This window comes from Protopterus annectens, chromosome 4.part1 (genome assembly GCF_019279795.1).
Source record: "Protopterus annectens isolate FY-2018-M chromosome 4.part1, PAN1.0, whole genome shotgun sequence".
NCBI lineage: Eukaryota > Metazoa > Chordata > Ceratodontiformes > Protopteridae > Protopterus > Protopterus annectens.
This window is the reverse complement of record NC_056734.1, coordinates 552192676-552220403: the sequence shown is the minus strand read 5'-3', so window position 1 is coordinate 552220403 and position 27728 is coordinate 552192676. Positions and strand designations below refer to the sequence as shown.

Here is a 27728-nt window from a genome sequence, read left to right as displayed (position 1 = left end):
AACATAGCAGGATAACCCAGTCAAATGGTATGAAGAGGTTCTTAGGCCCCATGCCTTTACCAAGTGGGGAAGGAGGGAGGGAAACCTGTACTGCAGCTGTATTAGCACTCGAACATCTACATTTATGGTAGGTACAAAACTGTACTATGTTCATCGTGCATACAGCTGCAGTAATCACAGATGGGTAGAGTCCCAAAGCTATGCAAAGGGTGGTAGGTACTATGAGGAACTGGGTTGAGCCAGAATGCCCTGCAAAACAGCAGTGGCAAAGCCTGCTCTTGTTCTGGAATATAAGGGCAGGTGGTAGTGTTTTGTGAAGGTATGTACAGAACTCCAAGTGGCTGCCTCCAAAATGTCTTTAGTAGGAACACCTCTGAGGAAGGCTGTAGAGGTGGCTGTGGCCCTGGTGGAGTGAGATCTGATACCAGTAGGGACAGGTTTCCCATGATAGGAATAACAAAACCGTATACAGTGGCCAATGTTGTTCTGATTTCCTGAAGGACTTTGTTCTGTCCAAATAATAACGTAGCTGACTATGGATGTCTAAAGAGTGTAGCAGCCTTTCCCCTTTGTTTTGAGGGTTAGGAAAAAAGGTAGGTAGGTATATGGCTTGATTTAAGGCTACCCGGGATACCACTTTTGGCATAAAAGATGGGTTGGTACGAAGGGAAACCCTGTCTTGATGGAAAATGAGGAATGGCTGCACCGCCATGAGGGCCTGCAATTCAGAAACCCTACGAGCTGAAGTGATGGCCAGGAGGAAAGCAGTTTTCCAGGACAGATATTGTAAATCTGTTGAGGCAGCAGGTTCAAAAGGAGGCAATGTTAATTTTTCTAGCATGTAATTAAGGTCCCAGGCTGGTATTGGTTGCTTCCTTGGAGGTCTTATATTCTTAGCCTCTCTGAGGAACTGTCGTAAGAGTGGGTGAGAGAATAAAGGAGGATCCATGTTGAATTCTGCAGAAATGGCTGAGGCATGAATTTTTATGGAAGAAAATGAGATCCCACTGTTCAGTAGTTCAGTTAGGTACTGTAAAACCTGAGGCAAGTTCAATTTTCTAGGGTCCTGGCCTTTTTTCTCATTCCAACAGCAAAACCGCTTCCATTTTGCGGAGTAAGCTTTTCTAGTAGATGGTCTTCTGGCCTCCAAAATGACATCCTGCACCTCCTTGGAGAGTAGGGTCTGTTGTGGTGTTAAGGAATTTTCCATGCAGTGAGGTTGAGTGTTTTCAGCTGACTGTGAAGAGTTTTGTAGTTGTTCTGAGTCAGCAGAAGAGGTATTAGAGGCAGGGACCAGGGAGGATAATGTGTTAGGCTCCTCAGGAGTGGATACCAGTGTTGCCTTGGCCAGTCTGGAGCAATCAGTATCATCCTTGGTTTGTCTGTTCTTGCTTTCAAAAGTACCTTTGGCAGAAGAGGCAGAGGTGGGAATGCATAAGCTGTCCATGCTGTCCAACAGAATGAAAGGGCGTCCACTTTCCAGGCCTTTGGATGGAAGGTCCTTGAACAAAACTTTTCCATTTGATGGTTGCTGTGGGAGGCAAAAAGATCTATGTCCGGTCTCCCCCACGCTTGGATTATCTCTGTAAACACCAGAGGATGTAACTTCCATTCGTGTGGATCTGTCATATTTCTGCTTAGAGTGTCTGCCAGTGTGTTTTCCATCCCTGGCACGTACTGTGCTTGGAGTTCGATTTGTCTTTCCAGAACCAAGTTCCAAAGAGTCATGGCTAGTCTGCACAAGGGGTATGAATGTGTTCCTCCTTGTTTGTTTATGTACCACATTACTGTGGTGTTGTCTGTTCTTATTAGCAATTGTCCTGGATGCAGGAAGTCCTTGAAAACTGTGATTGCATTTATTACTGCCAGCATTTCTTTTTGATTGATGTGCAGGTGCTTTTCCTTTTGGGACCATTTGCCCTGAATGCACTTGTCCTTCATGTGCGCCCCCCAGGCGTAATCTGAGGCGTCTGTGGTTATGACTTGTTTTGCTTGAGGCTTGCAGAATGGAAGGCCTGTGTTTACTTGACATGCTTGGGCCCACCATAGAAATTCCTTTTGCAAGCATGGGATTATTGGTATAATTGCTTCCAAACTGTGACTGTGTTGAGACCATAGATTTTTTAGGTACCATTGAAGTTTCCTCATATGCAATTTTGCACATGGGATTAGAAGAATGCAAGATGCCATGAATCCCAGAGCCTGCAGGATTTTCCTTGCAGTAAGCCTGGTACTTTTTGTTAGTGTTTTGAAGTACTGAGATAGTTGTCCTTGTTTTTCTAGCGTACGATATGCCATCTGGGTGTTTGTGTCCAAGCTGGCACCCAGGAAGGTTATTTTCTGAGATGGTGTTAGCCTTGATTTCTCTTTGTTGATGGTATATCCCAGAGAAAGCAGTAACCGTGTCACATATGCCAGGTGTTCCAGTAGTATGTGTTTGCTGTCCGCTTGGATCAGGCAGTCGTCCAGATAAGGGTAAATTTGTATCCCTTGAAGTCTGCAGTAGGCAATCACTGTTACCAGGCACTTTGTGAATACTCTGGGCGCAGTAGATAAGCCAAAGGGCAATGCTGAGAATTGATAGTGGATTGAACCTGCAAGAAATCTGAGGTATCTTCTGCAGCTTTGTCTGATTGGGACATGCAGGTATGCCTCCTTGAGGTCCAATGTTACCAGCCAAAACTCCTTGCCCAGCATGGGAAGAAGTTGCTGTAATGTGAGCATCTTGAATTTTGGTACGAGCAGAAATGTGTTTAGGATGGATAAGTTCAGAATGGGTCTCCAGTCGGTTCCTTTTCTTGGTACCAGAAAGAGTCTTGAATAAAAACCTTGACCTTGTTGGTGCGTAGGTACCTTTTGTAGAGCTCTCATTTTTAGGAGCTTTGAAATTTGTAATTGTGCCTCTGCCCTTTGATTTTGTGGCAGGTTTGGCATGCCTCTCATTTTTGGTAGAGTGTGAAATTGAAATTTGTAGCCTCTGTTTATAATGTCCAATATCCATTTGTCTGTTGTGACAATATGCCAATTGCTGGCAAATAATGCTAGTTTCCCTCCCAAAGGTGCTGTCAGCTGAAACTTGCTTGGCATGGAAATGAGGGAGTCATTGGGTTTGCTTCCTGTATTGTTGTGCACTATCTTCACCACCTCTTGGTGCTGTAGATTGCCATTGTCTGCCTCCATATGATCCTTGTGATTGCCCTCTGCCCCCTTGTGCATCTGTATCTGCCTCTATGGGGCTTGTCAGTGGCTGGAAAGGACCAGTTTTTTGAAGGCCAATTTCTGCTAAAACGTGGTGGTTGGACCTGTAATAAAGCTTTGACCGTTTGCATAGATTTGGCTTTTTCTTCCATTTTCCGTAGTATCTCCTCAGCATTAGTACCAAATAGTACATCCTTTTGTAAAGGAGCATCAAGAAGTTTAGCTTTCACATGGTCAGGTAAATTTTGTTCCCTAAGCCAGGCGTGCCTGCGAATCACTGATCCTGTAGCAGCCGCTCTACTCGAAGCCTCTAGGGCATCATAACCACATTGTAAGGTGTGTTTACCCACTTGCTCCGCAAGACTATGCATCATATCCTGTAACTCTTTTAAATCTGGTTGTTCAGGTTGAGACATTTTGTTCCTTAATTGTGATAACAGGTACTGTTGATATTTAATCATATGAAACTGACAGTTTAAGGCCCTCATGGCTAGGGTGGCCGAGGTATATACCTTTTTACCCCACCTTTCTAGAGATCTGGATTCCCTTTCTGCAGGAAGTGGATTCTTGGCAGTGGAGGCCTTTAATCCCTTGGGGCCTTGTGAAATGGTTTCAGGGTCAGCATTATGGCCTTTGTAGAGAAATTGGTGAGAACTGGGTACTCTGTAATACCTATCAGGTTTTACTGGTGCAGGAGGCAGAGAATCAGGGTTAAGGCAAGCCTCCGAGTAGACATCATCTAGAACATCCAAAACAGGGGGTATAGCCAGTGGCCTATGCTGAGGTAACCAAAGAAATTTCCTAAGCCTTTTCTTGGAATCTGAAAAGTCTTGTCCTTCCCAATGGAAGTGTTCCCTCAAGGTGTGCAAGGTTTCCCCAAAAGAAAAATCCTCAAGAGGGGATACCGAAGGGATGGACTGTTCTGCATCCAAATCCTCAAAAGGAGAGTAAGATTGTTCCTCTGCATCAGAATATTCTGATAAAAAGGATCCCTGATCAGATGAATGACATTCTTCCTCCACTCTGGGTCTCTTGTCAGGAGGGGACTGAGAACCTCTGATAACAGCAATTAGATCCTCAGCCATTTTGAGCATCTGTTTCTTAGGCATGTGTCCAGGAGATGGGCCCTGTGGAACAGGCCTCGTGTGATGCCTGGCTGCTTTGGATTTAGTAAAGGCCTTAATTGAAAAAGCAGATGAGGGCCTAAACACACCATGGGTGGAAGTGGACCTGTCCACATTAGTAGGCTCGACAATAGCAGGGGCTTTGGTTGTAGTCTGGGAAAGGGCCGAGGACCCAGCGGTCTCGGGTACAGAGGACACCGCCAAAGGAGTGTCGTCGGTAGTCAGGGACTGCAAAGGCATCTCGCTGAGTACCGGACCACGTGTAGCCTGTTTTGGCGTGGTGTCGGTGGGGACCGAGGGCCTTGCGTGTCGGTCCTTTTCCTTGCGTTTTTTTAGGCAAAACGGTAGTCGGAGTGTCCGACGACATTTTATAGTCAAAAGCTTTGCCAAAGTAGTGTTGGGCGAACTCCGCCCGACGCTTGATAGTGCGTTTATTGAAGGTAGCGCAAAAGCGACAGCCCGAGACGTCGTGGTCTGGGCCCAAACAAGGTATGCAAAGGGAATGGAAATCCTTATGCGGTATTTGCTTCCCACAAGAAATACAATTATTAACTTTTTCTGACATCGGTCTGAGGCAAGAAAAGGTTCCCCAACGGGGTACTTAGCTTTAATGAAGACTTCGGTTCCAATTATTTTCGTAATTCAGGAGCTGGCCGACCGGCACTTGCGAACTGCTTCTGCTTCGGGCACCGCGCGGCAAAAAAGACTGAAGAACATGGCGTCGGCTGTGTCTTTTATACTCTGGTCTTCCTGACGTCAGAAGAGTAACCGAAGCCGGACCAAGACTTTGGAATTCGGCCGACCGAGGGTCCGCCTGACGGCTGAAAACCCATCTGTGATTACTGTAGCTGTATGCACGATGAACATCATGAGAAAATGTGGATAGCCCGCAGCCTGCAATGAGCTATAACAGCAGCTAAACACTTTGCAACATTCCTGGTGCAGTGGATAACCCAAAGGTTAAGACAGAGAACTGATAATATGATCCAATACACAAAACCTTGCACGTCTGAAGTTTGGATGCAAGTACAGTTGTGTACACTTACCATAAATGTAAATGTTCGAGTGTATTCACTGTTGTAGTCATCACATTTGGGTTATCTACTTGCAGTAGCCCTCAGTCGGCCTGATTAAAAAAGTCTTCAGTTTTTCTTGCCCCAGAGGTCAGGTGCCCCCCTAATGGGAAGCCATTAAATCTATAAATAAACAAGGTTATACCTCCAACAAAAAAGGAAATACACCAAAAAGCTTTTGAGCATAGTAAAGGAGAGTAGAGGTATAGCCAAAGGAAGTAAGGGGGCTGGAGGCAGGGTAACCAGGACTGCAACAGTGAATATACTCGGACATCTACATTTATGGTAAGTGTACACAACTGTACTATGTTCTTCGTGTTTCACAGTTACAGTCATCACATTTGGGTAGATTCCCAAAGCTAAGGATGGGAGAAAGAATTTAGATAGCATTAGGACCAGTTGCAAGACTGCAGTGGCAAAGCAAGCTCTGGATTTAGAGAAAATTGGCAGATGGCAATGCTTGGTGAAAGTATGTACAGAACTCCAGGTAGCAGCTTCTAGGATGTCCCTGGTAGGGACACCTCTGAGAAAGGCTGTAGAGGTAGATGCGGCCTCGGTGGAGTGGGGTCTGATCCCCTGTGGGATAGATTTTCCATTGTGCTTGTAGCAGAAATTAATACAATGGCCTATCCATTTGGAAATGGTTTGCTTTGAAATAGCCTTCCCCTCTGCCCCTGCAGCAAATGCCACCAGCAGTTGTTCAGATTTCCTTTGAGGTTTAGTCCTGTCCAAATAGAATCTAAGTTGTATGTGCACATCTAAGGAGTGCAGTATCCGTTCCCCTTTGTTCTGTGGATTAGGAAAGAAGGTTGGCAAATGAATGGACTGATTAAGGGCCATACTGGATGCCACCTTGGCCATGAAGGAGGGATTGGTCCTGAGGGACACCCTGTCCACATGAAAGATGATGAAAGGCTCCACTGCCATAAGGGCTGGTAATTCAGATACCCTTCTTGCAGAAGTGATTGCTAAAAAAAGCTGTTTTCCAAGAAAGGAATTTTAAGTCTGCAGTAGCAGCTGACTCGAAAGGAGGAAGAGTGAGTTTCTCCAATACAAAGTTAAGGTCCCAGGCTGGAGTTGGAGCTCTCCTGGGTGGTCATAAAATGTTGGCCCCTCCGAGGAACTGCTTGAGCAGTGGATGAGAGAAGAGGGGAGGTTCTGTGTTATGAGCTGAAATGGCTGAGGAGTGGATTTTAATGGAGGAAAAGGACAGGCCCTTGTGAAGCATCTCAGTTAAGTATTGTAAAATCTGAGGTAAATTGGATGTTGCTGTGCTCATCCCTTGAGACTGGTTCCAGGCACAGAATCCTTTCCATTTTTCAGCATAAGATTTTTTAGTACTAGGCCTCCTTGCCTCTAAAATGATATCCTCAACATGTTTGCTGAGGGATGGTAACAGAGAGATTACGTAATTAGCCAGGCTGCAAGGTTCAGTGTTAGAAGCTGAGGGTGCAGAACCTGGTTCTCCTGCTGAGACAGCAGGGAAGGAGTCTGAGGCAGGTGCCATGGAGATAACCGTGACACACTGCGCAGGAGGGGGTACCAGTGTTGGTGCTGCCAGTCTGGAGCAATCAAAATCATCCTTGGTTTGTCCTCCTTGATTTTTAGTAGTACTGACAGAGGCGGGGGGCACAGACTGATAGGTTTTTCCAGCTGAAGGACAGAGCATCCACTTTCCAGGCTTGTTTGTGGGGAGTCCTTGTGCAAACTTTGTCCAATTGGTAGTTTTGGGGAGCGGCAAACAGGTCTATATCTGGGCTCCCCCCATTTGCTTGTCAACATGTCGAAAATCCTTGGTTCCAGTTTCCACTCGTGTGGGTCCATGAGGTTTCTGCTTAGTCCGTCTGCCAGTGTATTTAATTTTCTTGCCAGGAATTGAGCTTGTAGGTGCACTTGGTAGCTCAAGGCTGTGTTCCACAATGCCATGGTTAGTCTGCAGAGGGGATAAGAATGTGTACCCCTGCTTGTTTATGTACCACATAACAGTGGTGTTGTCTGTCTTTACCATTAGTTGTCCTGGAAGAATGTGGTCCTTGAAGGCTGTCAGAGCATTTTGTACAGCTAACACTTCTTTTTGATTGATATGCAGGTGCATTTGACTTGGGTTCCATTTGCCCTGAATGCACTTCCCTGTCAGGTGAGCCCCCCATGTATAGTCTGATGCGTCTATTGTTAGAGTTTGGGTGGCAGGGGGTGGTGTGAAAGGCAGTCCCTTGTTTTGGTGGCAGGCCTCTGCCCACCAAAGGAACTTTAGGCGTAGGCAAGGTATGATAGGAATCATTGTTTCCAGGTCTTAAGAATGCTGACACCATAGGCTTTTTAGATACCATTGGAGTTTCCTCATATGCAGTCTTGCATATGGGATTAGAAGAATGCAGGAGGCCATGAACCCAAAAGGCTTGCTGTATTTGTCTTGCAGATAGCAGGGTTTTTGTGGTCACTTGTTTGAAGTAGGTTGTCAAATGAATTTGTTTCTCTGGCGTGAGGTAAGCCATCTGGGAAGTTGTATTCAAGCTTGCTCCCAGGAATATAATTTGTTGACAGGGTACCAGGTGTGATTTCATTCTGTTTATGGTGTACCCCAGACAAGTTAGAACCCTTTGTACAAAAGCCAGATGATTCAAAAGAAAGTCCTGGCTTTCTGCCTGAATAAGACAATTGTCCGGGTATAGGTATATGTGAATATTTCTTTGCCTGCAAAATGCAATAACTGGAGGTAGGCATTTTGTGAATACCCTGGGTGCAGTAGATAAGCCAAAGGGCAGTGCAGAGAAATGATAGTGTGTGTAGCCTGCTTTGAAGCCTAGGAATCTTCTGCAAGATTCCCTGATTCGGATGTGCAGGTATGCTTCTTTTAAATCTAGTGTTGCCAACCAGCCGTCTTTGCCTAGCACAGGAAGTAAAAGAGTGAGCATCTTGAATTTTGGAATCTCCAAAAAGGTGTTTAGAGTAGACAGGTCCAGGCTAAGACACCATGAATTGTCTTTTCTGGGTACCAGGAAAAGTCTTGAGTAGAAACCTTGCCCCTTTTCCTCTTCTGGTACCAGCTGAATAGCCCCCATGCTTAAGAGAGAAAGTACTTGTTTTTGGGCCTCTGCCCACTGATTTGGGGGTAGGTCCAGCCACCCGCTTGGTGTTGTCAACGTGTGGAAGTGAAATCTGTATCCTTGGGACACTATATTTAAAACCCATTTGTCCTGGATAATGAGTTCCCAATTCTTTGCGTGAAGAGCAATCTTTTCCCCGAAAGGGGCAATCAGTTGATAAGTGCTTGGAAATTTTAAAAGGAAGTCATTGAGACAGTTTACCATAGGGGGGAGTCTTATTATTCTCAGATTTGGAAGTGGAGGCCCCCCACTGCTTAGTTCTGTGTCTCCCCTGGGACTGAAACCTGGGGTTTTTGCTGTGTCTGGGTTTGGCTTGAGAAGACCTGGAAAGGACCAATTCTTAGAGGGCCAGTGCCTACTAAATCTAGGAGGCTGAACTTGTAAAAAATCTTTAACAGTTTGCATAGATTTAGCTTCATCTTCCATCTTTTTAAGCACTTCCTCAGCCTTGTTGCCAAACAGGCAGTCCTGATTTAAAGGAGCATCCAACAATTTAGCTTTAACATGATCAGGCAAAGACTGCTCCTTAAGCCAAGCATGCCTTCTGAGCACAGACCCAGTAACAGCAGCCCTGCAAGAGGCCTTTAATGATTCAAAACCACATTGCAAAGTATGTTTTCCAACTTGTTCAGCAGAATGCATTAAATCCTGTAATTCTTTATTTTCCACACAGTCAGGAATCAACATCATTTTCTGTTTAAGCAGTCCAACAACATGTTGCTAATACTTTTAATATATGAAATTGGCAGTTTAAAGCCCTAATGGCCAAGGTCAAGGTTGCAGAAGTGTACACCTTCTTACCCCATCTACCCAGCACCCTGGAGTCGCTATCAGAATGGGTAGGATTTTTAGCAGTAGAAGCCTTAATGTCCTTGGGCCCCTGTGAAATATTCTCTGGATCTGCAATAGGATTTTTAAAAAAGAACTTGTGGGACTCAGGGACCCTGTAGTATCTGTCAGGTTTTCTGGGAGCAGGAGGCAGGGAATCAGGGGCCAAACTAGATTCCGAAAAAAGCATCAACAATGTCTAGTACAGGAGGAATAGCTAAAGGCCTATGCTGAGGTAGGAGAAGGAAATCCCTAAGTCTCTTTTTTGAATCAGAAAAATCCTGGCTTTCCCAGTGGAAATGCTCCCTTAGAGTATGTAAGGTTTTCCCAAAAGAAAAATCCTCAGGAGGGGAAGCAGAGGGAATGGAGTCCTCTGCATCAGAATCTTCATAAGTAGACAAAGGCAAATCCAGATCATCAGAAGAATCAGAAAAAACAGAATCCTGATCAGAAGATTCATAATCAACTTCAGTCCTGGGCCTCTTAGAAGGTGGGGGTTGGCTACCCCTGATTAGAGTTATTAGATCTTCAGCCATTCTTATCATTTGTTTTTTAGGCATAGAGGCCTGAGCATGTGGCCTGGGCATCAGTTTTTTAGGCATGGATCGAGATTTAGCCCTAAGTAAAGAAGGAGGTTTTGGTTTAATATGCAAGTCCGTAGGCCTGAATACACCCTTAGAAGCCGGTGCCTGCACAGCGGCTCTGGACCCATCCAAGGTAAAGACATCCACGGGTTCCATAGTTGAAGCATCTCACAGCATACCGGACTCCGAATGGGTCTCAGTAGAGACCTGCGAATCAGAAGTAGTGGGTATCAGGGGCTGCGAAAGTGCCTCACTGAGTACCGACGAACTGGCGACTGGCTTAGGAGAAGCATCGTCGGCAGTTTTGGACCTCGGCGGCCTATCTCTGTCTTTATCTTTGCGTTTTTTTTTAATCCCAGTAGTCAGATGGCTAACTGACGACATTTCTGGATAATTAAACCAAGAACCGAAATATTTAGAGGCAAAAATATACCGACGACGGATAGTGTGCTGATTAAATAAAGCACAAAATCGACAGCAAGGTACGTCATGGTCAGGGCCTAGGCAAGGAATACAGTACGAATGAAAATCTTTATGAGGTATTTGCTTTCCACAAGTAATGCAATTATTAACTTTTACTGACATCGGTAAGGAGCAAGAAAAAGTTTCCCCAATGGGGTACTTCGCTTTAGTTGAAGACTTCGGTTCTGAAACTCGAAAACGAAAATTTCAGGAGTCGGCCGACCGGCACTTGCAAACTGCTTCTGCTTCGGGCATGGCAAGAATGACTGATGTAATGGCGTCGGCTGCATGTTTTATACCTCTGACGAAGGGACGTCATGGAAGAAGGGACAGCAACCGATGCAGGACCCAAGACTTTGTTAATCAGGCCGACTGAGGGCTACCTGCAAGCAGATAACCCAAATCATCCAGTGCTGCCTTGGCCAGTAGGGAGTCACCAGCAAGATTTATGGTGAGTCCTGCTGAATTTTCAATAGGAGACTGATTTAATGGGAAGAGGGGAATGCATACAGGAATCTCCCCTTCCATGATATTTAGAAAGCATCTGTTTGGAATGCCTTCGGGTGATGTGTCCTGGAGCAATAGCTCTGGAGTTGCCTGTGGAGGAGACGAACAGGTCTATCTGTGGAATACCCCACCTGTGGACCAGATTTAGAAACATCTCTTGACAGCATCCATTCGTGGCTGTCTGATTTGGTTCTGCTTTTTGAATCTGCCTGTGAGTTGTGCTGGGACGGGATGTAGGCCGCCTGGAGGGTGATTCCCTGAGAGGTAGCCAGCTCCCATATCCGTAGAGCTAGTCTGCATAGGAAGTAGGACTTAGTCCCTCCTTGCTTGTTGAGGTACCACGACTGTGGTGATGTCAGTGAATATCTTTAGGAATTCCTATTGGAGATAGGGTTGGAAGGCCTGCAGGGCGTGGAGAATTGCTCTCATTTCCATGACATTTATGTGCTCTTGTTTGTGTCTGTCTGTCCACAAACCTTGCACTATCCTTGGACCCAGAGTTGCCCCCCAGCCCAGATTTGAGGCATCCATGTGCATGGTCTGGGAGGAGGGAGGCATTTGTAGGTGTATTCTCGGATTCTGGGCTACCTGAGCTAGCCACCATTTCAATTCTTGGCAGAGACAGGGGAGGAGTTTGAACTCAAGGGGGTGGGAATGCTGGGTCCACACTGGGCGAAGGTACCATTGAAATTTCCTAATGTGTAACCTCTCTAGGGTACCATGGGGTTAGTGGCGGCTATGTACTCCAGTAGTCTCAGGAATTGTCTCACAGACAGTTGTGACGAATGAAGGGCAGAGAGAAGGTGGTAGGAAAGAGATCACCTTTTCCCTTGGAAGGGAGACCATCATGATATCTGTCCTGATTCTTCATCCCAAGAAGACAATGTCCTGTGCCAGATCGAGTTGGGATTTTGGGAAATTTATCAGGAACCCTAGAGACTGTAGCAGGAGGTCTTTCATGTGATGGAGGGTTTCTCTGTCTGCTGCCTGAAGTAAGAGGTCGTCTAGGTATGGGAATATTTGTATTCCCTGGGTCCTGCAGTAGGCAATCACTGGAACCAGGCATTTTGTGAACACCCTTGGGGCGGTGGAGAGCCCAAAAGGCAAGGCACAGAACTGAAAATGAGAAGAGCCTGCTAGGAATCAGAGATATTTCCTAAATGCACGCTTTATGTAGGCCTCTTATGTCCAGGGTTGCCATGAAGGCCTGAGGAAGAATGAAGGGAAAGAGTGTGAGTAAGGTGAGCATCCTGAAGAAGGGGACCTTTAAGAACAGGTTGAGGTGGGAGAAGTCTAAGATAGGTCTCCATGGTTCTTCCTTCCTGGGGACCAGAAATATTCTGGAATAGAATCCCTTCCCTTGAGAATGAGGGAGTACTGATTCTATGGTGCCTTGAAGCAGCAGGTTGTTTAAGACCTGAAGGAGAAGGGGTAGTTTGGATGCACGTTGTTGTGGCATGGCCAATCTGTGAGGAGGGGAGAGCCAAGTCATAAAGTAACCCTCCTGCAGGATGGACAAAACCTACTTGTCTGATGTGACGAGGGACCACGTAGGGAGACAGTGAAAGTGGCAGGTGGAACAGAGGAAGGGAGGGAGGTGGGGGGGTTGTGGCAGGCAGGCAGTCAGACACTGTCTGCCCTGTCACGAAAGGGAGGCCTCTGGCTAGCGAGCTGAGGTGTCCTAGGCTGAGTGGACTTTCTTCTGGGGGGGTGTCTTCTAGACCTGGTAGGGGCTGGAGGCCTTTCTTATAAATTGAGTCTTTGCCGGATAGTTCCCCTGGAACTTAGGGATAGGAGAGACTAAGAGATGTTTGAGGTCCTGTATTTCCTTCCTTTTTTGTTGCAGATACTTAAAAATGTCAGCCACTTAGCAAAGAAGGCTGAGTGGTCCAGGGAAGCGTCCAGGAGCTTGGCTATGAAGTCATTAGGGAGGGGCTTGCAGGCACAGCCAGGAGTATCTCCTTAACATGGATGCTGATGCAGCTGACCTAGGTGAGGTTTCAGCTGCATCGTATCCACACCTAAGGAAGTGCTTGTTCACCTGTGAGATTAGCCCTAGCAAGGAGGACAGGGATTCTTTAGCAGCACAGTCAGGGATGTCATTCAACTCCTTTGAGAATTTGTCCAGCGCAGCAAAAGAGTATTTAGCCATGTCAGACTGGTAATTTGTTGCCCTAAAGGCTAGGCTGGCAAAGATGTAAATTTTCTTTCCCCACCTCTCCATAACTTTGCTGTTCTTATCTGCAGGGAGGACAGTGGTGGTAAGGAGGAGCTTGGATGCCCTGTCAGTGGAAATGGAGACAGTGGCAGGGTCTGATGGAGGGCACGAGAAAGAATTTGTTTGAGTCAGGGACCCTGTACAATCTACCTGCCCTGCGAGGAGTAGGTGGTTAGGAATCTGGATTAGTGGATGCCGCAGCAAATGCATCCAGGAAGGCAGATGGAACAGGCGAAGGGCTAGGAGAATCCATCTGTATGAGATCATAAAATCTCTTCTGTTGCTCAGTCATGTCTGGGCATTCTGACTTAAAGTGGTCTCTCATCAAGTTAACAGTGTCACTGAAGGTTAAGTCCTTCAATGGGGAATCGGGCTCTGCAGAGGTTTCCTCAGGAGATCCATATCCCAGGGGGGCTGAGATTTGGGAAGTAGGACAGGGAGTCCTCCGAGAAGTCACAGAACTCCTCCTCTGCTGGTTGACTCACAGTCCTTTCAGGGATGGAAGGTCTGGGACTTAGAAGAGGGGGAACAGCAGGAGCAGCTTCAGTGGAAGGCCAAAGGGTCATGAAGACATTGTATAAACTTTGGCTAAAGGCCTGCCAATTGGGTAAGGATTTAGGCACTGGAGAACGATGTCTAGTCTTTTGTTTCTTTTTAGAAGGCCTAGCAGACATCCGGGCTGGCGGTAGGCCTAGGGATAATTGGTGGGACGGCAGAGGCAGAGTCTGAAGCAACTATCAAAGGCACTGGTTCCCCTCCAGCGTCTGCAACAGGCACCAGTACGGTCTCCCCAGATGTGTCATCCGCTCTAGATTGTGCGGCCTCCTGTAAGGTACCTGCTGTATCTACTGTGGCAGATGCCGGGTCCTCAACCAAGCTGACGACGGCTACAGGCTGAGGAGCGGCAGAAGGAGGCGCAGTGGAAGTAGTAGGCCGCATGGACTTGGACCTCTTCCATGGCAGTTCAGACGGGGCATCGGAGCTGGTCTCCATACCAAGAGCAATCTGTCTTAAACACTGATTCTTGAGGTAAAAATTAAGAGTCTGTAAATGGCAACAAAGGGTGTTGGGGATGAACGATTTGCAGATGACGCAGTTCTTATAATCGTGTTCCCTACCTAAAGATAAAAGACACTAGTCGTGGTCGTCTTTATGAGGAATCTGGCGACCATAGTTGCACTTACTCTTACCAGACATGAACAGTCTATAAACTATACAAAAAAAGACTGAAATAATCAATGGGGTACTTGGCTTGGACTTGATTCAGATCCGACATCCGCGAGTAGCAGGAACACCTGGCGTAGGGCTGGCGGCTGAAAACGCTCAGAGGGCTAGAGCGTGCAGACTTCACCTTTATGGCCCATGTTCCTGCCCCATGTCAGACGTTCTTTGGAAACCTGGCTGGACAACCTAATCGGAAGAAGGGTAAACCCACTAGTAGAATACTGCAACACTGGAATAGGAGGACATCTGAGATCATGTTGTCGGCTGACTCCCCTTATACCCGACTGTACTGATGGTGGTCAGGGCGTCCACCAGCATTAGGAGGAGTGAGATTTTTTTCTGGTAGTAAGGCCGGCCAAGGGTTTCCATGGTGGGAAATCCCACAAGTCATGACTGCAACAGTGAAAGACTAAGAACATCAAACATTCCAAAATGGGAAACATACACCAAATTTGAAATTGTGGTATCTAAAAGTACTCACCTCCTCACTTTAAAACAAAGTGATGAGACAGAATGGCAGAAAACACCCTTGCAAAAACTTTGATATTTCATACCAGCGAGTTTCCAAATTACCTGGTTTTAACACCTGTAGTTTTTAATAGTTGAGGAACTTGGTTATGGGCCTTGCAATTCTAATAATGTACAGTTGTGTACACTTACCATAAATGTGGATGTTCGAGTGTATTCACTGTTGCAGTCACCACATTTGGATTATCCCTGCCAGGGCAGCCCTTGGCCGGCCTGAATACCAGAGGCTTAGTATTTCTGAGTCAGTTGCTGTCACTTCAGGACTGAAGTCAGGTCGTCAGTAGTATAAAGTAAGGCAGCCAACGCCATTACATCAGTTTTTCTTGTCCTAACCTGTCAGGAGCCCCCAAGTGGGAGCCAGGTGCTGGTGGAAGAATCCTACCAGTAGAAAGTAAATACCAAAATGTCCCTTGTAAGGGGAGAGAAGAAAGAAGAGGGGGATAGAGGGAGGGAAACCAGGACTGTAACAGAGAATACACTCCATCTACATTTATGGCAAGTGTACACAACTGTACTATGTTCTTCATGTTTCACTGTTGCAGTCATCACATTTGGGGTGATTCCCAAAGATGAGGAAAAGGGTGGAGGCAGTCAAGGAGACTAGGGGCTGGCTAGGATGCCCTGCAAGACCGCAGAGGCAAACTCTGCCCTGGATTTGAGAAGATAGGCAGGTGGCAATGTTTGGTAAGTGTGAACAGATGTCCAGGTGGTAGCCTCCAGGATGTCCCTGGTGGGGACTCCTCTGAGAAAAGCTGCAGAGGTGGAGGCTGCTCTGGTGGAGTGAGTCCTGACCCCCTTGGGGGGAGGCTTTCTGTGTTGCCTGCAGCAGAAATGGATGCAGTGTGCTATCCATTTGGAAATCAAGTTGGAGATGGATTTGCCCTCTGGAGCAAAGCTAACCAGCAACTGATCAGACTTTCTGAATGATTTAGTCCTGTCTAGACAGAATCTGAGCTGTCTGTGCACATCTAGAGAGTGCAGGATCCTTTCCCCCTTGTTCTGTGGGTTATGGAAAAAGGTGGGCAAATAAATGGATTGGTTGAGAGCCACACTGGACACCACTTTGGGCATGAAGGGTGGGTTAGTTCTGAGGGAAACCCTGTCAGCATGGAAGATGATGAAGGGTTCAACAGCCATCAGTGTTTGTAGCTCAGACACCCTTCTGGCTGAAGTGATGGCCACAAGGAAAGCTGTCTTCCAGGAGAGAAATTTTAGCTCGCCTGAAGATGCTGGTTCGAAGTGGGGCAGGGTGAGCTTTTCCAACACAAAGCTAATGTCCCAAGCTGGGGTTGGTGCTCTTCTGGGTGGCCTCAAGTTGCTAGCCCCTCTTAGGAATTGTTTGATCAGAGGGTGTGAGAAAAGTGGCTGCTCACTGGGAAAATGAGCAGAGATAGCAGAGGCATGAATTTTAACAGAGGAAAAAGAGAGACCACTGTGCAGCAGGTCAGCTAAGTAATCCAGGATGAGAGGGAGGGCTGTGCCATATCGGCTCCCTTAGCCTGAATTCAGGTGCAGAACCTTTTCCATTTATCAGCATAAGACCTCCTAGTGCTAGGAGCATCTGGCCTCACATATAACATCTAGAACCTGTTTACTGAGGTTGGCAGATTGATCGGTGGTTAGGGAATAAGCCAAGCTGCCAAACAGAGGGTCTACAATTTGGGGATGCATGAATTCTCCTTCTCTCTGGGTCAGGAGGGCTGGGGTCTGAGTGAGATGCCATGGTGGCAGTGGGGACAGGCTGCGCAGCAGTGAGTACCAGTGCTGGCGATGCCAGTCTGGATCTATCAGAAATATCCTTGGTTTTTCCTCCTTTATTTTGAGCAGTACGCTGGGAATTAGAGGTAGTGGAGGAAAGGCATCAACCGATAGACTGACCCAGGGGAAGGACAGGGCATCCATTTTCCAAGCCATGCAGTGATGCTCCCTGATGCAAAATGGTTGGTGTGGGTGGCAAAGAGGACGACCATCAGGGTGTCCCATTTCTGAGTTATTAGGGTGAAGTTTAATTTGTCTAGCTGCCACTTGTGTGGGTCCAGAAGATTTCTGCTTAAGTGGTCTGCCAGAGAGTTTAGAGAACCTGGCAGGAATTGTGCTAACAGGTGGAGTTGCATGGCAGAGGCTGTTTGCCAAAGGGTCATGGCCAGCCTGCAGAGAGGGTAGGAATGAGTTCCTCCCTGCTTGTTGATATACCACATCACAGTGGTGTCTGTTTTGATCAGGAGAGTCCCTGGGGAGAAAAGGGGCTTGAAAGCTGTCAAGGCGTGCTGGACAGCTATCACCTCTTTGGTTGATGTGCAGATGGATTTGCTGTGGGCTCCACTGGCCCTGTATGCAACTGCCATCCAGGTGTGCACCCCAGGCGTAATCTGATGAGTGTGTGGTGAGGGTCTGGGCGGCGGGGGGTGGTGAGAAAGGTGGTCCCTTGTTGTGGGAGCATGCTGCTGCCCACCAAAGAAAATCTTCTCTGAGGCGAGGTATCATGGGAATAAGAGTCTCCAGGTCTTGAGAGTGTTGACAACAAATGCTTTTTAGGTACAACTGAAGTTTCCTCATATGCAGTCTGGCATATGGAATGAGTAGAATGCCAGATGCCATGAACCCCACAGCTTGCACGATTTTCCTTGCAGACAACTGGGGTCTGGTGGCTAGTTGAGAGAAGTAGGTTGTCAGGTAACTTTGCTTTTCTGGTGTAAGGAATGCCATCTGGGATGCTGTATGCAGGCTTGCTCCCAGGAATATAATCCTTTTGGTGGGTACTGGTCGTTCATTGTGTACCCTAGGGAGGTTAGCAAGGACTTCACAAAGGCCATGGTTGTTCATTGTGTACCCTAGGGAGGTTATCAGGGACTTCACAAAGGCCAGGTGCTTGAGCAGCTTTTCCTGGCTGTCTGCCTGAATTAGTCAGTCGTCTAAGTACGGGTAAATCTGGATATTCCTTTGTTTGCAAAAGGCAATGTCTGGAGCCAGACATCTTGTGAAAACTCTGGGAGCAGTAGATAAGCCAAAGGGAAGTGCAGAGAAAGTACAGTTGTGTACACCTACCATAAATGTAGATGTTAGTGTATTCACTGTTGCAGTCATCACATTTGGGCTATCTACATGCAGTAGCCCTCAGTCAGCCTAATTATCAAAGTCTTGGGTCCTGCATCGGTTGCTGTCTCATCTTCTGACGTCAGGTAGTCAGGGGTATAAAGCATGCAGCCTATGCTATTACATCAGTTTTTCTTGCCCCAGATGTCAGGTGCCCCCCTTAATGGGAAGCAATTAAATACATATATACAAGGTTATACCCTCCAGCAAAAAAGCAAATACACCAAAAAGCTTTTAAGTATAGAAAAGGAGAATAGAGGTATAGCTAAAAGAAGTCAGGGGGCTGGAGGGAGGGTAACCAGGACTGCAACAGTGAATACACTCGAACATCTACATTTATGGTAAGTGTACACAACTGTACTAGGTTCTTCATGTTTCACTGTTGCAGTCATCAGATTTGGGTAGATTCCCAAAGCTAAGGATGGGAGGAGGAATTTATATAGCATTAGGACCAGCTATAAGGCCCTGCAAAACTGCAGTGGCAAAGCCAGCTCTGGATTTAGAGAAAAATGGCAAATGGTAATGCTTGATGAAAGTATGTGGAGAACTCCAGGTAGCAGCTTCTAGGATGTCTCTGGTAGGGACACCTCTGAGAAAGGCTGTAGACGTAGATGCAGCCCTGGTTGAATGGGGTCTAATCCCCTGTGGGATAGGTTTTCCATGGTGCTTATAGCAGAAATTAATGCAATGGCCTATCCATTTAGAAATGGTTTGCTTTGAAATAGCCTTCCCCTCTGCCCCAGCAGCAAATGCCACCAGCAGTTGTTCAGATTTCCCTTGAGGTTTAGTCCTGTCCAAGTAAAATCTAAGTTGTCTGTGCACATCTAAGGAGTGCAGTATCCGTTCCCCTTTGTTCTGTGGATTAGAAAAGAAGGTTGGCAAATGAATGGACTGATTAAAAGCCACAATGGATACGACCTTGGGCATGAAAGAGGGACTGGTCCTGACGGACACCCGGTCCACATGAAAGATGATGAAAGGCTCCACTGCCATAAAGACCTGTAATTCAGATACCATTCTTGCTGAAGTGATTGCTAAAAGGAAAGCTGTTTTCCAAGAAAAGAATTTTAACTCTGCAGTTGCAGCTGGCTCAAGAGGAGGAAGAGTGAGTTTTTCCAATACAAAATTAAGGTCCCAGGCTGGAGTTGGGGCTCTCCTGGGTGGTCTTAAGTTTTTGGCCCCTCTGAGGAACTGCTTGAGCAGTTGGTGAGAAAAGAGGGGTGATCTGTGTTGTAATGAGCTGAAATGGCTGAGGCGTGAATTTTGATGGAGGAAAAGGAAAGGCCCTTGTGAAGCATCTCAGTTAAGTATTGAAGAATCTGAGGTAAATTGGGCACTGCTGTGGCTATCCCTTGAGTTTGGTTCCAGGCACAGAATATTTTCCATTTTTCAGCATAAGATTTTCTAGTACGAGGCCTCCTTGCCTCCAAAATGACATCCAACACTTGTTTACTGAGGGGATGGTAACGGAGAGATTAGGTAATTAGCCAGGCTGCCAGGTTCAGGGTTTGAAGCTGGGGGTGCAGAATCTGGCTCTCCTGCTGAGACAGCAGGATAGGGGTCTGAGGTAGGTGCCATGGGACCAGCTGTGACACACTGCGCAAGAGGGGGTACCAGTGTTGGCGTGGGCAGTCTGGTGCAATCAGTATCATCCTTGGTTTGTCCTGTTTGATCTTTAGTAGTACTTTGGAGAGGAGAGGCAGAGAAGGAAAGGAATAAACTGATAGATTTTTCCAGCTGAAGGACAGAACATCCACTTTCCAAGCTTGATTGTGGGGAGTCCTTGTGCAGAATTTGTCCGATTGGTAGTTCTGGGGGGAGGCAAAAAGGTCTATATATGGGGTCCCCCATCTGTTGAGCACCATGTTGAAAATGTTTGGTTCCAGTTTCCACTGGTGTGGGTCCAAGAGATTTCTGCTTAGTTCGTCTGCCAGTGTATTTAGTTTTCCTGGCAGGAATTGAGCCTGTAGATGCACTTGGTTGCTCAATGCTGTATTCCACAGAGACATGGCTAGTCTGCAGAGGGGGTAAGAATGGGTACCCCCCCCTGCTTGTTTATGTACCACACAACAGTGGCGTTGTCCGTCTTTACCATCAATTGTCCTGGAAGAATGTGGTCCTTGAAGGCTGTCAGAGCATTCTGTACAGCTAACATTTCTTTTTGATTGATATGCAGGTGCATTTGACTTGGGTTCCATTTGCCCTGAATGCACTTCCCTGCCAGGTGAGCCCCCCATGCATAGTCTGATGCATCTGTTGTTAGGGTTTGGGCAGCAGGGGGTGGAGTGAATGGTCAAACACAAAGGCTTGCAGTACCTGCCTTGCAGATAGAAGGGTTTTTGTGGCCACTAGTTTGAAGTAAACTGTTAAATGATTTTGTTTCACTGGCGTGAGGAACGCCATCTGGGAAGTTGTGTTCAAGCTTGCTCCCAGGAATATAATTTGTTGACAGGGTACCAGATGTGATTTCTTTTCGTTTATGGTGTACCCCAGACAAGTTAACACCTTTTGTACAAACGCCAGATGACTCAACCTGGCTTTCTGCCTGAATTAGACAATCGTCCAGGTATGGGTATATTTGAATATTTCTTTGCCTGCAAAATGCAATGACTGGAGCTAGGCACTTTGTGAATACCCTGGGCGCAGTAGATAAGCCAAAGGGCAGTGCAGAGAACTGATAGTGCATGCAGCCTGCTTTGAAGTGTAGGTATTTTCTGCAAGATTCCCTGATTGGGATGTGCAGGTAGGCTTCCTATAAATCCACTGTTGTCAACCAGGCATCTTTGCCTATCATGGGAAGCAACTGGTGAAGAGTTAGCATCTTGAATTTTGGAATCACCAAAAAGGTGTTTAGGATAGACAGGTCCCAGGATAGGACGCTATGAGTCGTTTTTTCTGGGTACGAGGAAAAGACTTGAGTAGAGACCTTGTCTCTTTTCCTCTTCTGGTAGTCTGAATAGCCTTTAATCTTGAGAGAGAGTACTTGTTTTTGAGCCTCTGCCCACCGATTTGGGGGTAGATCTGGCCAACCGTTTGGGGTTGGTAATGTGTTGAAGTGAAATCTGTATCTTTGGGAAACTATGTTTAAAACCCATTTGTCCTGGGTAATGAGTTCCCAGTTTGATGCTTGCAGAGCAATCTTTCCCCCTAAAGGAGCAGTCAGTTGAGGAGTGCTTGGAAGTTTTAAAGTTAAGTCATTGAGACAGCTTACCATAGGGGGGAGTCTTACTACTCCCTGATTTGGAAGTGGGAGCCCCCCTTTGCTTAGTCCTGTGCATACCCTGGGACTGAAGCCTGAGTGTTCTGCTGGTTCTGGGTTTGAACTGAGAAGGCCTGGAAGAGGCAGGAAAGGACCAATTTTTTGAGGGCCAATGCCTACTAAATCTAGGAGGCTGCACTTGTAAGAAATCTTGCTTTTTCCTCCACCTTTAAGAACAACTTCTGCTTTGTCGCCAAACAGGCGGTCCTGATTTAAAGGAGCATCCAGCAATTTAGTTTTAACATGATCTGGCAAAGATTGCTCCTTAAGCCAAGCATGCCTTCTAAGTACAGAACCGGTGACAGCAGCCTGGCAAGATGCCTCTAGTGAATCAAAACCACATTGCAAAGTATGTTCTCCAACCTGTTCAGCAGAATGCATTAAATTCTGTAAATCCTTATTTTCAGCACAATCAGGAATCAACATCAATTTCTGTTTAAGCAATCCAATAATATGCTGCTGATACTTTAACGTATGAAACTGGCAATTTAAGGCCCTGATGGCCAAGGTTGCAGAGGTGTACACCTTCTTACCCCATCTATCCAGGGACTTGGAATCTCTATCAGAGGGGGTAGGATTTTTGGCAACAGTAGCCTTAAAGCCCTTGGGTCCCTGTGAAATGGTCTCAGGATATGCAGTAGGATTTTTAGAAAGGAACTTGTGAGAATCAGGAACCCTGTAATATCTATCAGGTTTTCTGGCAGCAGGAGGTAGAGTGTCAGGGGCCAAGCTAGATTCCGAAAAGGCATCGTCAACAATGTCCAGCACAGGAGGGATAGCTAAAGTACTGTGTTGGGGTAGGAGCAAGAAATCTCTAAGCCTCTTTTTAGAATCAGAGTAATCCTGGCTTTCCCAGTGAAAATGCTCCCCAAGAGTATGCAAGCTTTCACCAAAAGAAAAATCCTCTGGGCGAGAAGCAGAAAGAATAGAGTCCTCTGCATCAGAATCCTCATAGGTAGACGAGGGTAAATCCTGGTCATCAGAGGAGACAGAAATTTCAGATTCCTGGTCAGAAGTATCATAATCAAATTCAGTCCTAGGTCTCTTAGAGGGGGAAGGCTGGTTTCCCCTGATTAAAGTAATAAGGTCTTCAGCCATTCTAATCATTTGCTTTTTAGGCATAGAGGCCTGACCATGCGGTCTGGGTGACGGTTTCCTAGGCATGGTTCGAGTTTTAGGCCTAGAAGAAGAAGATGGCGTCGATTTAATATGCAAGTCAGTAGGCCAGAATACACCCTCAGAAGCCGGTGCCTGCACAGCGGCTCCAGACCCATCCAAGGTAGAGACATCCGCAGGTTCCACAGTTGAAGCATCGCGCGGCATACCAGACTCTGAATGGGTCTCAGCAGAGGCCTGCGAATATGAAGTAGCGGGTATCAGGGGCTGCGAAAGTGCCTCACTGAGTACCGGCGAACTAGTGACTAGCTTAGGAGAAGTGTTGTCGGCAGCTTTGGACCTAGATGGCCTGTCTCTGTCTTTATCTTTGCGTTTTTTTGGAATGTCAGTAGTCAGGTGGCTTACCGAAGACATATATGGATAATTGAACAGAGTACCAAAATATTTAGAAGCAAAAACGTACTGACGAAGAATAGTTTGTGGTTTAAATAAGGCACAAAACCGACAGTGAGGTACGTCGTGGTCAAGGCCTAGCAAGGAATACAGTACAAATGAAAATCTTTGAGGTATTTGCTTTCCACAGGAAATACAATTACTGACTTTTACTGACATCGGTTTGAATTCGTGGTGGTGCAGCGGTAGCGTTGTTGCCTCACAGCAAGAGGTTCTCCCATTCGATTCTCAGCTGGGGTGTGGGGAGTGCCTTCTGTGTGGAGTCTGCATGTCCTCCCTGCGGTTTGGTGGGTGTTTGAAAGACATGCGTAAATAGGCGTGCCTTCGCTGAAGGTTGAACATCGAGCTGGCACCTCAGCGTTCGTGAAAATCTACTGCCAATCATTAGTGGACCGGAGTTCTGCTGTGGCGACCCCTAACCGGGAAAAGCCGAAAGACAACTGACATCGGTTAAGAGCAAGAAAAAGTTTCCCCAACGGGATATTTCGCTTTAGTTGACGACTTCGGTTCTGAAACTCAAAAACGAAAATTTCAGGAGTTGGCCGACTGCCACTTGCGAACTGCTTCTGCTTCGGGCACCGCACAGCAAGAAAGACGGATGTAATGGTGTCGGCTGCATGCTTTATACCCCTGACTACCTGACGTCACGGAAGATGAGACAGCAACCGATGCAGGACCCAAGACTTTGGTAATCAGGTCGACTTGAGGGCTACTGCAAGCAGATAACCCAAATATGATGACTGCAACAGTGAAACACTAAGAACATCTGAAAGTGCAGAGATCCTGTCCTGAAACATAGATATTTCTTGCACAATTCCCTGACAGGAATGTGGAGGTAGGCCTCTTTTAGATCTAGGGTGGCTAGCCAAGTATCCTTGGACAGCATGGGTAGCAGCTGCTGGAGGGTTAGCATTTTGAATTTTGGTACCATCAGGAAGGTGTTTAGAATGGATAGATCGAGGATAGGATGCCAGGTGGCCTCTTTTCTGGGTATCAGAAAAAGTCTGGAGTAGAAACCTTGGCATTTCTGTTCTGCAGGAACGTGCTCTATTACCCTCATAGAGAGCAGGGAAAGGACTTGTTTTTGCACCTCTGCCCACTGGTTTGGAGGTAGATCTGGGAACCCTTTTGGAGTTGGAATGGTGAGGAAAGAAAATTTGTGTCTCTGGGACACTATATTGAGGACCCAGCGGTCGATAGTAATGGTGGCCCAGGTGCTTGCGTGAAAGGAGAGTTTTCCTCCTAGGGGTAAGTGAAGGTGGGCAGAGGGAGGGGAAGAGAGTCATTTTGAGTTTTTACCATGAGGGGGTGGCTTCGAACTCCCTGTTTTTGAAGTGAAGGAAGTCCAATGTTTAGATCTCTGCATTTCCTGTGGCTGCTGTCTGGGGGGGGTCTTCTTCCATGGGGGTCTGGGCTGAACTGACCTGGTGGGAGCAGGAAAGGACCAGTGCTTGGAGTGGCAATGCCTAGTGAACCTGGGTGGCTGGACCTGTAAGAAATCCTTAACTGTCTGCATAGATTTTGCTTTTTCTTCCATCTTTTTTAAGATCTCTTCTGCCTTAGTGCCAAATAAGTTGTCTTTGTGCAAGGGTGCATCCAACAATTTAGATTTAACATGGTCTGGTAAGGGCTACTCCTTAAGCCATGCATGCCTTCTAAGGACAGAACCGGTGACTGCTGCCCTGCAACAAGCTTCTAGGGCGTCAAAACCACAGTGCAAGGTGTGTTTAGTTACTTGACTTGCAGAATGCATTAACTCTTGTAACTCTTTAGATTCTGCGAAAGCAGGAAAGGAAGATTTTTTGTTTGAGGAGTTACAGGGTATGTTGCTGAAATTTTAAAATATGGAACTGGCAATTTAGTGCTCTAACAGCAAGAGTAGCAGAGGAGTATACTTTTTTAACCCATCTGTCTAGTGCTTGGAAATCCCTATCTGAGAGGGTGAGATTCTTAGCAGAGGTTTTAATTCCTTTAGGCCCTTGAGAAATTACCTCAGGGTCAGCAATAGGATTTTTAAAAAGAAATTTGTGCGAGTCAGGGACTCTAATACCAGTCTGTTTTTTTGGATGCAGGAGGGAGGGTGTCAGGAGTCAAACTGGATTCTAGGAAAGCATCCAGGACTGTGAGAATGGCCAGGGGTCTGTGCTGTGGAAGATCCAAGAATTCCCAGAGTCTCTTTTTCAACTAAGGGTAGTTCTGACATTCCCAATGGAAATGCTCCCTTAAGGGATGAAGGGTTTCCCCAAAGGTAAAACTCTCTGGGGGAGAGGCTGAAGGAATGGAATCCTCTGTATCAGAATCCTCATAAGCAGAGAGGAGTTGCAATTCTTCATATTCAGATGCTGAGTCATCAGACTCCTGTTCAGACAAAACTACTGAGGACAAATCTCTTTCTTCTGGAAGGGGTAGTTTGGCTTCCCCTGATCAGCATGATACGGTCTTCCGCCATTTTAGGCATCTGAGACTGAGGCAAGGAATCAGGTGCCTGAGACTGGGTCAGTTTCTTGCATGTGGTTCGTACCCTGTGTCTTAGAAACTCGGTAGTTTTCGAAAGAACGGTAGACGTGAAAGAAGTTGTCAGTTTGTGTTGAGAATCGGTAGTGTGAAGGACTTCCTCGGAAGGCGGTGCCTGCTCAGCGGCTCCGGACCCATCCAAGGGAGAGACAATCACAGGATCCTTAGTCGAAGAAGAGTTCTGCGGCATACTGGACTCCGAAAGGGTCTCGGTAGCAGCCTGTGAATCCACAGAAGCGGGCATCAGGGACTGTGAAAGCGCCTCACTGAGGACCGTAGAACTGATGACTAGCTTAACAGAAGCGTCATCGGCATGTTTGGACCTGTGCGGTCTGTCTCTGTCTTTATCTTTACGTTTTTTCAGAAGATCTGCGGTTGGACGGCTTACCAAAGCCATAATGGAATTTGAGGACTGTAAGCGAAACTATCTAGCTACAATAAGGGCCCGACAACATATAGTTCTGGTGTTGAACAAAGCACAAAAGCGACAGCTGGGCACGTCGTGGTCTGGGCCTGAGCAAGTGACGCAGTAAGAAAGAAAGTCTCGGTGTGGTATTTGCTTTCCACAGGCAAGACAATTGTTAACTTTTTCTGACACCAGTTAGTGCAAGAAGAAAGGATCCTCAACGGGGTACTTAGCTTTAGAAGACTTCAGCTTCAATTCGGAAGACAAAACTCAGGCAGCGGCTGACTGGCACTCATGCAAACTGCTTCTCACTCCGTGGCAAGAAAGACTGGTGTAATGGCATCAGCTGCCTTACTTTATACCGATGATCTAGCGACAGCAACAGACACAGAAATACTAAGCCTCTGGTATTCGGGCCGGCCAAGGGCTACCCTGGCAGGGATAACCCAAATGTGATGACTGCAACAGTGAAACGCGAAGAACATCCATAGAATGCTAGTGCCTGTGAATGCATATCCATTTTCAACCATTCCTCTAGTTTTTATGTGCAACCCCCCCCCCCCTTTACAAATGGTATGAATGGGAAACTCAGTTTGCAGATATGGTTGTGGTAATATGCAAGTGAAAATTACATCACGTCATTCATTCCCGGAGCATGTACAGTAATGGCAGGCAAAGGACTGGATACACTAGTGTACAGGGAACCGATTACACTGAGTGACCAGTTTTGCTGACCTGCTACTCCAAACCTTTATATGAAAAAAACAGTTAGGGTCTGTAATTCAGTTGGTCCACGGAGAAAACACTGAAACACAGTAAATTACTCGTAGAATTAGTTTAACTGCTCTTACCTCATCCAATTTGTCCAATTCCCTGGGTTCCAAAACCTCCCCATGTTCAGAGATGTCTTCACTCCTGCCATCTTTCAATGCCTTTAGAAACTCACTTTTCTTATCTGTGCTGCGCTTTGTCAGCTTCATTAAGCGTGAAGGGATTATCTCAATTGGAGGAGTGGTGCTAGAGGGGCTCTAAGAAAGAAATAATGAGCTGAAGATTATCACATCTAAAACATATACACCCAAGAATAATAACTTATGTGCCAGCCACTTCCACAAAATTTACAAAAAAAAGAAGTTGTCTTACCATAACGTTCCATCTGTGTTGTTGATCTTCTTTCATTCATCACTGATGGGTCCGGTTCCGAGCCCTTGGAACAAAGTCGGCCTATTACCAAGCTCGCGCCAGACAAAAAACTCTCGAGCTAAGCTTCTACCCAGAATGCCCTTCTCCGTTACCTCAGATCGAGTTTGCTGAAGATAGAGAAGTAAAGCAGAGGCCACTTCTGCGCAAATACCCTAGTACACCATTTGGACCCAAAGCATCCCCAGGAGCCTTTGGCAGGGGAAGGGGGATGTGATGTGATGAATGAAAGAAGATCAACAATACAGATGGAACGTTATGGTAAGACATAACTTCTTTATCTGATGTTGTTAATCTTCTTTCCATTCATCGCTGATGGGACAGAATCCCAAGCTACATTTAAGACGGCCCTTATGGAAAAACATTCCTGAGTACCATTGAGCCGAAGGCAGCTCTCCCTCTGGAGATCAAGTCCAATTTGTAATGACTGATAAAGGTATGAGGTTTTGCTGCACAGATGTCATCCATGGAAGCCCTGGAATGGAAACCTCCAGATGTTGCCATAGATCTAGTGGAGTGAGCTTTAATCTTTGGCATAGGTTCTTTTGTGAGGGAGTAGATAAAACGTATGCAGTCCCTTAGCCATTTTGATAATGTAACCTTGGAAACGGAATTTCCCATTCTAGGCCCAGAAAAGGAAATGAAAAGCTGTTCAGACTTGCGGATATGCTTGGTCCTGTCAAGGTAGAATCTCAGTTGCCTATGTACATCCAAGGAAAGCAGGCAGTACTCTCCTTTATCGGAAAATTTTGGAAAGAACACTGGTAGGTCAATGGTCTGGTTAATGGAAAAATCAAAAGCAACTTTGGGGAGGAAAATACAGTTGTGTACACT

The 27728-nt window shown here is 46.5% G+C and overlaps 1 protein-coding gene across 1 annotated transcript in view; it reads right to left on the bottom strand.

The window, feature by feature from the left end:
* The window catches only part of GPBP1L1 (GC-rich promoter binding protein 1 like 1), a 1437510-nt gene that overhangs the window by 506202 nt on the left and 903580 nt on the right, over nt 1-27728 (bottom strand). The window contains exon 9 of the mRNA XM_044070363.1: nt 26546-26722. Within this exon, the coding sequence (XP_043926298.1) occupies nt 26546-26722 (177 nt within the window). The remainder of the gene's footprint in view (nt 1-26545; nt 26723-27728) is intronic.